At 35.5% G+C, this 13710-nt stretch overlaps 1 protein-coding gene across 35 annotated transcripts in view; it reads right to left on the bottom strand.

Annotated features, from left to right (window-relative positions):
* Window positions 1–565: 565 nt before the first annotated feature.
* Window positions 566–13710, bottom strand: part of ATOSA (atos homolog A) — an 87833-nt gene continuing 74688 nt past the window's right edge. For 25 of the 35 annotated variants that reach the window (XM_059056198.2, XM_067029839.1, XM_067029853.1 and 22 more), the window contains 4 exons: window positions 11313–11471; window positions 6142–6210; window positions 3637–3836; window positions 566–1594 (listed from right to left, as the gene is read on the bottom strand). In XM_059056198.2, the coding sequence (XP_058912181.1) occupies window positions 1441–1594; window positions 3637–3836; window positions 6142–6210; window positions 11313–11471 (582 nt within the window). In that variant the 3' untranslated portion in view covers window positions 566–1440. Of the gene's footprint in view, window positions 1595–3636; window positions 3837–5489; window positions 5567–6045; window positions 6211–11312; window positions 11472–13710 lie in introns of all 35 variants that reach the window. The other 10 variants (XR_010839807.1, XR_010839810.1, XR_010839805.1 and 7 more) reach the window with 3 other exon arrangements.

The raw sequence follows: 13710 nt of genomic DNA, 5'->3' as shown, positions 1-13710 counted from the left end.
TTTCTCTTTAAGCTGGTATTTCAAAAGGACTTTATAAGAGGCTTCTTGCTGACCACCCCAGAGCCTACAGGTACACACTCTTATATGCCTTGTATAGTCTATCCATTAGCTGAGTGCCAAAATAAAGACCTTCCCATCTCCCAAATTCCAGACTGCTCACTTGGTTCTAGACTCCCAGGTCTCCTGGGTCTGGCCTACTTGAACAGTATGTATTTTTTTAACTTGCGTTCATGGCTTTGTGTGAGGATTCCCAATATTTGTGCCTTGTTAACTGATCTGCTGTTGCCCACTGTCCCTGTACAAAGATCTAAAATCACTCCTCTTTCTGAGGGGGATGGATGGAAGACTTTTGATGCACTCAATCATGTTCCTTTACTCAGTGGTTTTCCCAGTTGCCAAATGCCTTCCATGTGACCGTGAGTGAGAAAGTGATAAATTGGTACAAGGCTCAAGATATTTCTCTCCTCTTATCAGCTATAAAGCTAGAATAGAAACTGTCTGATCAGTACCCGAAATTCACTCAATCACATAAATGTCTCATCTAAAAATAAAAGCCAAATACACATTTCTTTGTTTCTTGCATATATTTACAATATAAATACTAATTTGTTTTCAAAGTACATATTCTTTTAACAATTTGCAAAAGTTATCTAGAATGGGACAGCAGTTTAACGTAAAGCCTTTGTAGTAGTGATTAAGGAAAAAATAGAACTGTTTTGGGGATAAGGGATTCTAGAAGGAATATGAATCGGCATGATGATCTGAACTTGCTAAGGGAATGTGAAGCAGCTTACTCCGTGTTGCACTGCCGATACAGCATGTTAAAGGACTACTGTGTGAGACAGCAACCGGGATGGGGGTGTTGTAAAAACTAAACCTGGGAGATATAAAAAGTACACATGCTTGCATAGTGCGTTAATCTTGAAAGAAGCTCAACATTTCATTCTCATTTTCAATAACTTAAATGAATAGTACTTAAAACACATCACACAAAATTAAAAGACTTGTGCATATATTTCAGATTTCAACATTAATGTCAAAAATACATAGTATGATTTTACATAGGATTTGTGCTACATTAGAACACTAAAGACAAACATCACTTGAGTAGTAAGGAAAACATTAAATATTAAATAACTGAGAAATGAGACGTGTAAACACTAATCTAACTGTGGCGGGGGTGGGGGGTGGGGGGTGTGGTTTGCTCTTGCGACAAGTCCAGTGAAGTGGTTTCGACAGTACAAAAAGGGTTAGGACATGAGTGTTTCCAGTCTCCTTGGAATATGTGGATCTCATCCCAGGAATCCTTTCATAAAAACTGGTCCAGGATAACAGGAGAGGACCCACTCTCCTGCTTGTTAATTTGGTACACTCCCTTCTATGCTATTTTTTACTTTCAAACTTGGGTACTGAGCAAATACTTTAAATTGTCACTCTTTATCAACATCTTGGTGAAAACTGAGGGTTTGTTGGCGATTCAGTGTAAGATTTGAGTTCATATGCAGCACCACTATCAACTTCCATCGACTTTCTAGAGAACAGGAGCCTTACATCTCTATGGAGGTAGATCTTTCCAGATTTAGAACTCTGGAACCTAAACAAAGAAACAACAAAATGATGCTTCATTTCAGGGAATTAGTGTTTAAAACAAGCAAACCTGAGTAATTAAATTTTGAAAGCAGGAAGGATTAGTCTTGCTACAATATTAACAGTGCCTCTTTAACAAGATATTTAAAGTCTTATATTGCCAAAGCACTTGCTGCTATTTCAGTGCCTCTCCCTCACTATCCCTAAACATTCCATACTCCCTTTCCCCTCTTACAATGACAGAGGTGCTTCTTTTTGTAAATCTGGGTTTCACATGCAATCTGACTTTACATCCCTGACACCACAGCACATGCACCTTTCCTTACCTGTAGTATGCACTTTCAGTTCATGTCAGCCAATTATACTACATTTGGGCATCTTGTAGCTACAAAGAATGACCCATTTCACACAACTTGCCCTCCTACAATTTCGAGTACGTTAAAATGGATTCCACACTTGGAAAGTCACCACAGAAAACTATCACATTTTGAGACAATCACAGGATGAGAAAGGACTGCTACCACCAGTAGTGGCTAGCTAAATAAAGCCTAATCATCATTAGAAACCAAGAGGAAAGTTAGCAGTGAAATGAAAATGGTTATTAAAGCTGTATATGGAACTGTTTCTATCCTCTGCTAACAGCTTATAGCATAATACAGGGGCTTGGAGGTTTTAATCAAATAAACTTATCTGGCAGATAGTCAAACATACCCTTTAGTGTTAATTTCTCTAGTTTTCCCTTTGCATAGCAGAAATATCTGGGTTTGTGGATTTTATTCCCAAATTAGCTGAAAAATCTGGTGGTCAGTTGTATATATTAAAGCAGACCTCAGACCGGCTCACTCTTTCATTCTTTCTGCAGTTTTTCACCTTCTCAATCTGAAGAAGAACATGGTGAGCTTTGGGAATCATGCCGTACCTTCTAAAGCAGTTTCTTTATGGCATTTAAGGTATCTAATCATTATGTGGAGATGACAAAAGCTGGGAAAATTGACTTTTTGGCGAATGTTGGTTACATATGGCTAAGGCTGTTGTAACAGATGAAAGAGATGAAAGTTACCTCCTCCTGATGAATAGGGCTCCTTGGAGTAAGCAGTTAAGCTAAGATGAATTACTGTCACTGATGTGACTGAGGACTTACTATGAACGACATCAGAAAATTATTAGGAATAGAGCTACAGGCAAAGGGCTACTGAGTTCTCTTCTAAGCAATAGACTTGCTCATTGATCTTAAGAACTACACTAGGATTTCAGGACTAAAAACCTTCCCTACGATTCTGGAGGCATGGACCTCAAGAGCAAACAAATGGTTTCTCACAACCTAGAGCTATTAGCTGGGTAGTAAAAGTTTGAGGAAAATATATTTCTGATGGAATCACCAGAATATAAGCTGTATAAGAACAGAGATTTTGTCCCTGCTGTTTCCAAGAGTCTAGAAGCATGCCTGACACATCACTATTTGTTGAATGAATGAATGAATAAATGAAAGTTAAGAATTTCCCTGTCCAACTCAGCAGCCACAAGCCACATGTGGCTATACTGAGCACCTGAAATGTGCCTAGTTCAAACTGACTACAGCAAAAGAATGTATATATCTCATTAATAATTTTTATATAGATTACATATTCCAATTATAACACTTGAATATGTTAGGTTAAATAAAATATATTAAGTCTCTGCTTCTTATTACTTTTTTTAATGTGGCTACTAGAAAATATAGAACTATATATATGGCTCATATTACAATTCTATTGGACAGCATTGGTTTAGACAACTGTGTTTCATTTCCCCCAGATATATTAGCATTGTTTTGCTATAAAATAGTTTCCATTACACAGCTATAAATGAAAACTCCCCTAATTCAACAAGTAGTAATGACTGAAGGAAGATATGCCATGTGTTTTCTGCATCCTGGCATATCATAGTGTCGAAATTAAGCAAATTCCAAGAGGCACTCGTCTAGTCAGAATGACAGTTTTTAAAAATAAACTAAAAATTTTAGAATTTTCTTCTAAAGTAACATATTTTCATATTCATTTGAAACATTACCTCAGATGTATGAGGTAGCGTAATAACCGTTCTTCTGTATGTCGGATGTTCTCTTTATTAACACTTCTCTTCATTTCTTGTTTAACAGGTACAGAAAAAGTTCTTTGTCGTAGGAATGTCTGATGATTGGCTGGCATATCTCGTAAGTCATATATCACAACAAACATCTTCACCACAGTCTTATTAGGATTAAATAAGGTCTGAAGAAACAATATAGAAATTATTCTTTAAAAACAGTGATTTGTTTATTTGATTCAAAATGATTGTGCCAATAATAAAATAGGCTTTTCAATAATAAGTTAATCCCAGTGGATATAATTCAGTTTGGGGGAATAAAGTTAATAAAATTTCAGAAGTTTATGAAATGATAGTCAATATTTTTTTAATGGTTCAATTAGATTTTTTATTTACAGAAATAAAAGAAATAAAAGCTCCTGTAATAAATCAAAATCTTTAGTCACAAATCTCATATTAATAATAGATAATACATAACATTTACTCTTGTTCATATTTTCAGAAATGGTTCCATTAGATTAAGCAAAATACACCTTCACTGAATTAAAACATTCCAGTTCAATTACTTCAAACACTAGCTTTATTAAAATGAGTCAACTGAAAAATGCTCAAAATAGAATTTTAGTTTTCCTCACATTTTAATAGTGAATAAATTGAATTTTTTTAAAATAAAATCTTGGTAAAACTAGATTTTGATGTGATGTTTCAGGTACATATGGTTATTATAAAATTTAAAACACATTCTCAAGAACTTTTCTTGTTTGGAAATTTTTCCATGTTTAGAAAATAAAGTTCATTATTATTAGTTACAAAGTAGGCTAAGTAATACTTCATGTTCTCACAGTTGGATTCATTTCAAACACTGCAGTGACACTAGACTTTTTTTGTATTCATCATCAATATCATAATAGACTGAAACAATTCAATTGCTACTTGGCCATTAATAACTGAAGGAATATTATTTTTTAAAGTACTAATTTTTAAACAAAATTCCAAGCTGCTGATTTGACTTTAACCAAATTACCAACACATCAATAGGTAACTTGGTGCCCATGCTTTCAGAAGCTCATCCGTGGCACTGGACATCACTCACTGAATCAAAATGAGAAATATATCAATATTATGATCCAATTTTTGAAATCTAGTGAGTCTTAAGATTAAGGCTAATAATACATTTAACAACCACAACAACTAGTAAGTCAGGAGTTCAAGCCATGTTTATACATAATTAAATTTATACAAGGAATGAAAGACATACCCAAATTTCAGATTTAAAATAGCCAGTAGAGTTGGTAGTCTTCAAACAAGGGGTAAATGTGCTGCCTCTGGGTTTATGCCTCATTATTATGACACCTGATAGCTAGCTTTCCAGTGACCCACACTTTCACAAGCGCTACAGAGCCAGAGGCAAGAGATCAGAAGATGATCACTCTTTTAGTTCAAGAAATCCATTCAACATAAAAATCTTACTTTAAAATGCAGTGATTTTTCCTCGGTAAAATTTACACATATGTACATACTGCAATACATACATGCATATATATTGCCTAGTACTATGTTTCATTCCTGTGTGATATGAAATAAACAAATGTACAGACTCTTCGCTATACTGGAACAATGGTGATGAGTAAAAGTGGTCCTTCGAAGCACTGATCACACTGAAGCCAAAGGTCATCAAAAGGCTTGCTGAATTAGACCAGATCCTTAGTGTGAGGGACTCAGCTAGACTCATTTTTTTTTTTTTAATTTCAGCTTTATTGAGATACAGTTGACAAATATCAGCTAGACTCCTTCCAAGAGCTGCAGGAGCCAACACTGTAATAGACTTCTGCACTTACAGGATTATCCTGGTTCTGACTTGGAGATGAACTCAATCACAAACTGGCCTTGATATAAAATTACTCTTCTGAGAACCCTAGATCAAGGATGATGAAGGATTACTGCTCTGGGCTAGAAGAGTTCTCTTAAGCCAAAACTAGATCAACACCTAGACCAAAAGGAAAGAGGCATTCTTTGCCCTGACATCTGTCGGACTGCATTTCTGCTTTGTGTAACCAACTCATTAAATCAATTTTAGAAATTATTACAGTAGGGATAATAGAATTTTGCTTCCCATGTTTCCCTGACAAAGCAATACTAATATTTGGGGTCTCCTTTTACATAGGTCAATCTCAATCCGGCTTATTATATTAAGTATAAGGTACTGGTAATCTAAATTCTAATTATACTGAAAATAGCTCTATTTAAATTATGTTAACTGTCATATACTATTTTTCTAAAGCATTCACCTTGATTAGCTTATTAATGCTTTCCTTTTATGGAGGTCCCCAAATGGTCATTCCTGAGGCAGAGCAGGGAAACTCCAAACAAAGCTGCAGCCCCACTCTTACTTACCAAAGTTGTTGCAGCAGGCAGTAGCAGGAGAAAGGGCTAAGTTCTATATGTATGTGAGAGAATGATTATTGCAATTGTAGGCTATAAAACACATACCACTTGTATTGTTCCTGAAGGAGGTACTCGATAACCCCTTTTACCAAGGGACTCTAAAGTAATCACACCCTTGAAATAAAAGAAGACAAACTGAGTACAAACTGATGCATATATATACATAAAAGACTAAAATAAGAATAATAAATCATGTAATTACTAACATTTCAGAATTGTATTTGTATGGAAAAACATTCACACTGAATTAATAGAGATACATCCTATGAATATGAAATAGTGAGGATCCCACCTCACTAGGAAACAATTTACTGTTCTTCCTAGAGATGCTTCAATAAATAATACATAACATCAATGACCATACTGCTTGAAATTAATATTAAGATATAAGATATCAAAGTGAGAAGTTCTTTAACTAAAAAGGAAATAAAGGGAGATGACAGGATTGTTGTCTTGTACCATGTGGGAGGAGGGAAATGAAGCAAAACAATTTATTTGTCTTGGGACATACAGAAACTCAGGAATGAGGACTGATCCTAAGTCTTTCCCAAAAATGAAGTCAGTTCTTCAGTCAGAAAGTTGAGTTGTTATATATGTATATGGACTTCTGACTAGAGACAGACCAGCATCATCAGCATCACCTGTGAACTTGTTAGAAATGCATAATTTCTGGCTTCTCCCCAGACCTACCAAATCAAATCTGCATTTTAACGAGATTCCCCAGATGATATCATATGTACATTAAAGTTTGAGAGGCACTGCCATATTATATAAAACAGTTTTCTGAGAAAGATGCTGTAATCACTACAGAACTCCAAACAATGACAAACAGTATAAATTAAAACACAGGAAGCTAAGATTGAATATGTGAAAGTTTCTAGATAACCAGGATGACCAAATTACTACAGGTGGTGACTGTGATACTTAATTCTTAGGTAGCTTTAAGAAACAAATGCTGATTCATTTAACTGGGTGAATAGTTTTCTTTTGAGTAGTTAAGTAGAATAATTGCATGCTCTACAACTCATATCCCATCATTTTACACTGTACCTGCCAAAACATGTCAATCTTATGTAAAAGTAAGTATAAAACAGGACTGTCCCATCAGGCAACATCTCTGCTGGGTTTGAAAGACAGACCAGGGAAGGCGGTGGGGGTTAGAAAGCAGTGGACAAAGGTAAAAGGTAAGGCCAAACTCTAATATGTGAATACCTAATCTCCAAGTGAACAGCAATTGACAATCAGAATATTAAATTAATATGTTAATAATGGGAAACGTTCATGGAAATGGGCACTGAAAAGACACATGTGGTTCTTAACAAATATGGTTACATGGTCATTTAAAGCATGAAAACAGCATATCAACAAACTGCATCCCTAACCAAAACAGTAATGAAGCTTTAATAATTTTTCTCTTACAATCTTCTCTACGTGAAAAAATGCTATGGTATATAATGTTCCTCTTCTTCCTAGTTCCAGAAAGAAAAAGCAGAATATATCTAAATAATAGCTACCTTTCTAATCACATTGCTCCAGGCAATATATTACTGTTTTTCCTTGTCATCCTCTGCTAAATATATATAAGAAAACTGGTGAGGGAAAATCTACTACCAAGCCTACACTTACTTCCTTTAATACAATACTATTCTAATAGATTTTAGAACATAATAACAGTAACTAAATCAATTTATAAAGAAAGATAATGGATAATTTTAAAACCCCTCAAAGTTTAAGGCAACATTTTACAACAATAATTTCTAAGCAATATAAGACTAGTATTGGCAATGGCAAGTTAGGAATTTTGAAGGGATTGGGAAAGTATTTGGAATTTTATTTGTATGATTATTAAATTTATTATAATTTTTAAAATTTCATTATTTTAATTGGTTGGCATATTAATACTTCCACCTAGAAAGTTACTATATTTAACATAAAGAAGAAAAATACATTTTCTTCTGGCATTTTAGGATGGAATAGGTAGATTAAGATGAACTAAATTTGGTCAAAATCTTACACAAAAACTTCTCAAGTGACTGGGTAATAGAGAATATGCAAAGCTAAGTGAAACTGAAGGAGGTATATCTTACCTTAGTTAATTATAAATAGAAGAAAATATATAAAATATATAGTGCTGTTAATATGATCATAAAGCAAGTCATACCATGAATTTGCCACGGGCAAAACTGCTTTAGACCTTTCTTCCTGGTTCCACCATGCAATAGTTTCTAAACAGTGAAATGTTGCCATATTACATAATACTTGGAGAACATTTTTACCACTGACATAGGATTGGAGAGACATTTATATGGCTTTGAGCTAGTCTAAAAGGAATTATTTAATGAAAAGCCCTGTACTATCTCTACTATACAACGAAAGAATTCTCTGTGCTAAAATTTCACCCTTGTAAGTCATTTGTATAATTTGTCATGAGAGGTCCCAAGGTTATTATTAGAGTAACAAATAGAGGTTTGGTGTCTCAGCTCCACTGGTCTGTGATATGTACTATCTTATCAAAACATGATCAGTCCGTTGAAAACAGACTAAACTACCAAAATACAAATAAGACTCTCTACCGAATAAGACTAATTTGATTAATTTACAGTAGGAAAGATCCGTGGTCTAAGATTTGGACTGGGTCATTTGCAAAGGGAACCCATTCCTAATGAGTAAAAAAAATTAAATAATGGAAAATTTATTAAAGAATATTATCAGAGAAAAGTAAGAAAGAGATTCTTAAAGGATAGACTAACTTAAACTAGACTCTTTTCAATATTTATTCAAAATCTGTGATCATTTTTGTATGCTTTCTGGAGACAGAGTGATAAAATCCTTTATCTCTCTCTTTTTTTTTTTTTTTTTTTTGTGGTACGTGAGCCTCTAACAGTTGTGGCCTCTCCCGCTGCGGAGCACAGGCTCCGGACGCGCAGGCTCAGCGGCCAGGGCTCACAGACCAGGCCGCTCCGCGGCATGTGGGATCTTCCCAGACCGGGGCACGAACCCGTGTCCCCTGCATCGGCAGGCAGACTCTCAACCACTGCGCCACCAGGGAAGCCCTATCTCTCTTATTTTAAATTTAATTTAATTTATTTTTTATACAGCAGGTTCTTATTAGTTATCTATTTTGTATATATTAGTGTATATATGTCAATCCCAATCTCCTAGTTCATCCCACCCCCAGACCCCAACTTTCCCCCTAAATCCTTTATCTCTTTTTTTTTTTTTTTTTTTTTTTTTTTTTTTTTTTTTGCGATATGCGGGCCTCTCACAGTTGTGGCCTCTCCCGTTCCGGAGCCTGTGCTCCGCACGCGCAGGCTCAGCGGCCATGGCTCACGGGTCCAGCTGCTCCGTGACATGTGGGATCTTCCCGGGCTGGGGCACGAACCCGTGTGCCCTGCATCAGCAGGTGGACTCTCAACCACTGCGCCACCAGGGAAGCCCTCCTTTATCTCTTAATCCTTATTTTTTTAGATGTCAACCAAGGTCAAGGATTAATGTTGTTTTGCTTTTTTAAAGCATAGTTCAAATTACCTCTTGCTCATGAATTTCACTCAAAGATAGTTTTTTGAGCTGACTTTCAGCCAATTCACTCTTTAACTTGTTTCTAACTCATTCTAATGGTCATCAGGGACTCTGTACACTAATGACCTCAGACTTTATCTTTCCATTCTTTATTACCAATGCCAATAGAATACCTGAAACTAATGAGACTTCTTGATGTCCCAGTAAAACAAGAATGGGCATCTTTATAGCTATATTCTAATATTGTAAGTGTTCCAAGTAAGATACACATTTTTTCTGGTATTGAGCTTATCTCAGTGATATTTTCCATTTTGTTAATTTTCTAAAATTAAGTTATTGTTTCAAAATTATACTGCAAAGTGGATAAATCTTTCTATGGTAAATGAGTAACAAGTGGTATATATGATAACTGGTAGGTTTGTGAAGAATTGGGCCTCTGTTTTTTATAATAACCACTGTTATGCATCTTTACAATTATGACCCACAAGTGTTATTATTATTGAAAAAAGAAAACTTTGAATAAATGATACCACTGTGCTTTTTAGATCAAAGTATGAAACAGCAATCAGACTCTTGATTAAAATTTTCACCCTTAGAATGGAATAAGGTTTAAAAACCTTCCATGAACAAACTATGCCAATAATGAGTAGACTATATTTAGGTCCCTAAAAAACTGTAACTTCCCTTCCTCTGTTGTTTCTCAATTATGTAGAATTTGCTTTTCATAGTTTTTATTAATAACAAAAGACATTGTTGCTAATGTCCTTGAGGAACCTAGAAGGTCGGGGAGAGGGATATTAGAAAGGAAGCAATTGGGTCAGGGGATAAGCTAGGAAATTCAAGTAGCAAGACCAGAGCTGTATATTTCTATGCCTACTGCAATTTGTATTTCTCAAAGTTAGACCTAACATAAAAACCCAGATCTGACTCCATATTTTATACCATCAATGTAAACTTCTTACAGACTTGCACTGCTAGCCACTAACTTGTCTTTTGGAAAAGGGCTGATAGTAACCACACACCAGGACTTGGTATCATTTTTGCAGTTGAGGGCTTATTTCATCCTCAAATCCACTGGAATAAAAAATGGGAAAGATAAAATTATAGGATCCTAAGGCTCAAGACAGTGCTCTTATTCCTCTTAGCTATTTTACTCTCCACTAAAACATTGGCAAGGAGTCAGAAGTAGCTAGTATTCTAAAGAACCCTAGGATTGGAAAAAGAATGGTCCAAAGATAAACCAAACAGGAGAAAGGGGGTGAAAGGGCCTCATAGAAGCCATAGGTCACCAAATCTTTACCTAAACTCTACTGAGATGAGGATCATAGTGAAGGCAACACTGATAGGACTAGAGTGCCCAGTAAGCATTTGAGAATCTGTGTGAACTCAGCAAGATATGGAATTACAGTGTCACTAATCAAAATTTTATCATTTTTTCATATTACATAGAAACAAGTAAATTTTCAGCACAATCCTCAAATGTAATAGAGGATATCTGTTATTAGAGCCTGCTCAGAAAGAAGTTGTGAGGTGTTATTTTGGCATATTCATCTCTATGCAGCCTTCAATCCCCTCTTAGGAAATGCTTTATATTTTCAAGCATTGCACCAAAGTAGTACTAAATCTCTTTAAACTTAAAGGTACTTGTCATTAAAATGGTTGATTTTAGCAGAAGAAGAAAATTAAAAAATACTTGCCATATAAGGAGAGGGAGCATTATCATCAGAAACACTGTAGAATGACACTTCAACTGGAAGAGTCAAATGGGTGGGGCAGAAAACACCACTTGCCCCTACCTCAGCAGTAAAGCCATCAACAATGCCGAGAGGATCTAAACGATAGTTCAAGACAGATTCCTGGAAGGCAAAATAAAAGAATTTTTAAGAAATAAAAGTTAACACATTAATTTTTTCTTTCTATTTAAAGAAATATGTTAGTACACTTTCTGGCACTAGAAAAGTGGTTGCTGCCATTGCCATGCCCTCATTTCAAATGTTCATCTGACCTGAAATCAACATCCTCCCAAATCAATCTTCTACCATCTTACAAAGTTTGGCCTCCTTACTATTCTAACCCACAATGAACTATCTTTGAACTTCACCATTATTTTGATATAATCGTTTAATGAGTTATTCTTATCTCTGTAAAGAAATATATGCTCTACCAGAGCAGGTATAATATCAGAAATTTTCTTATTCCTCACAGAGTATATTCCTACTGTTAGCCACAGAGAAGCACTTGAAAACTTGTTAACAGGCCATATACAGAAGTTCCATCAAAACAGAAAGGCAAGTACTCATAACTTGAACTGAGAAACAACTGCCTCTTAAAAATTGTTGTTGGATGTGACATATGTTTTATTGTTTTGTTTAATTTAAAAAACAGGGGCTTCCCTGGTGGCGCAGTGGTTGAGAGTCCGCCTGCCGATGCAGGGGACATGGGTTCGTGCCCGGGTCCAGGAAGATCCCACATGCGGCAGAGTGGCTGGGCCCGTGAGCCATGGCCGCGGAGCCTGTGCTCTGCAATGGGAGAGGCCACAACAGTGAGAGGCCCGTGTACCGCAAAAAAATAAAATAAATAAAAAATAAAATAAATAAATAAAATAAAAAACAGTAAATACACATTGGGAAAAAATTTAAAAGTACATAAATACAAACAGTAGAGAAGCTCCTTATCCCTCTCTCCCAAGCTCATTTGCTGAGGAAACCACTTTTGACAATTTAGTGTTTATCTGTCCAGGTATGAGAAACATGTTAAATCTTTCACAAGCTCTCTTTTCTATACATATGTCAACACATATATGCATACATGATAAAATGTGAGTAGCATTTCTTTGATTCAGTAATTCTTTGAAAAGAAACACTCCAAGCCCTCATGAGTCTAAATTTGAAAATGACATCAGCAATTCTCAAGTCCCGTGTCAAAAAGACTAGACCAAGAGACCTATGTTACAACCAGCCTTCTATATCTCCCTCCTGCCCTGCAATCAATCCAATCCATATCCTGCTGATGGGACCTCTCAGTCTCACAGCCTCAGCTCTCTCAACACCAATAACCTAGCTCAGACCCTCATAACCTCTCCTCTGAACAAATGCAATACCCTCTAATTAGTTATTCCATCTTTAGTGTATCATCTGTATTACTGCCAGAGTTTTACTTTAAAAAAAAAAAAAGTCTTACGTTACCCACCAGGTTAAAAACTTTTGTGTTTCTTGATGTCCACGGGATGAAGTCAAATATTCACAGCATGGTATGTAAGGCCCACCCTACATCTCTTACCACAGCTCTCCTCACTTGCACAAGGTCTTATACTCCAGTTCTGGCTGATGCTTTTCAATATCACCATGCTCTTTTACTACTTTTACACATATGCCTTTGCACATGTAGCTCCCTTTGTCTAAGATCCCTTGACACTTCTCACACAATTTACTTGGCAAATTCCTACTCATCTTTTGTAAATAAGCTCAAGTGACAGCTCCTTAGTAAAACTTTCCCAGTCCCTTAGCAGAGAGAATATATGAAGACTCAGAAAATTTCTATTACAGTGCTAATTACTTCGGTTTATAGATTATTTATATGTCCAACTTCTCCAGCAGACTGTAAACTTCTCTAAGGCAGGAAGTTTATTATTTAGCTTTATATTCCTAGCATACAACATGACACATAGTAGGTACTCAATAAATGTTTCTTAAATAAGAAAAATGTTCTAAAGATGTATGAAATTTTCAGAGAACGAGCACAAAAATGCTAATGGATAAGGCCAATGATCTAATGTAGTCTCTGACTTTATTCAGATTTTTGTGACTTTAAACGAATATATTGTACTAGCATGCATGTTAGGCCCTATTCAGTGCAAAACTACAAGAAAAGGAAATAAAAGGCATACAAATTACAAAGTAAGAAATAAAACTGTCCCTATTTGTAGATGATGTGGGAATCTACATACAAAAATCCACCCCCTCCAAATCAATAAAATTAATAAGCAAGTTGAACAAGGTCATAGGTGATTATATGTGTTTATACATGCATATATATACATACACACATACATATATATATATACACACCCATACATATAAAAACACTTATATATAT

The sequence above is a fragment of the Kogia breviceps genome, chromosome 3, assembly GCF_026419965.1.
Source record: "Kogia breviceps isolate mKogBre1 chromosome 3, mKogBre1 haplotype 1, whole genome shotgun sequence".
NCBI classification, from domain to species: Eukaryota; Metazoa; Chordata; class Mammalia; order Artiodactyla; family Physeteridae; genus Kogia; species Kogia breviceps.
Note: the sequence above shows the minus strand (reverse complement) of the source record. Positions and strands in the feature narration are given on the sequence as shown.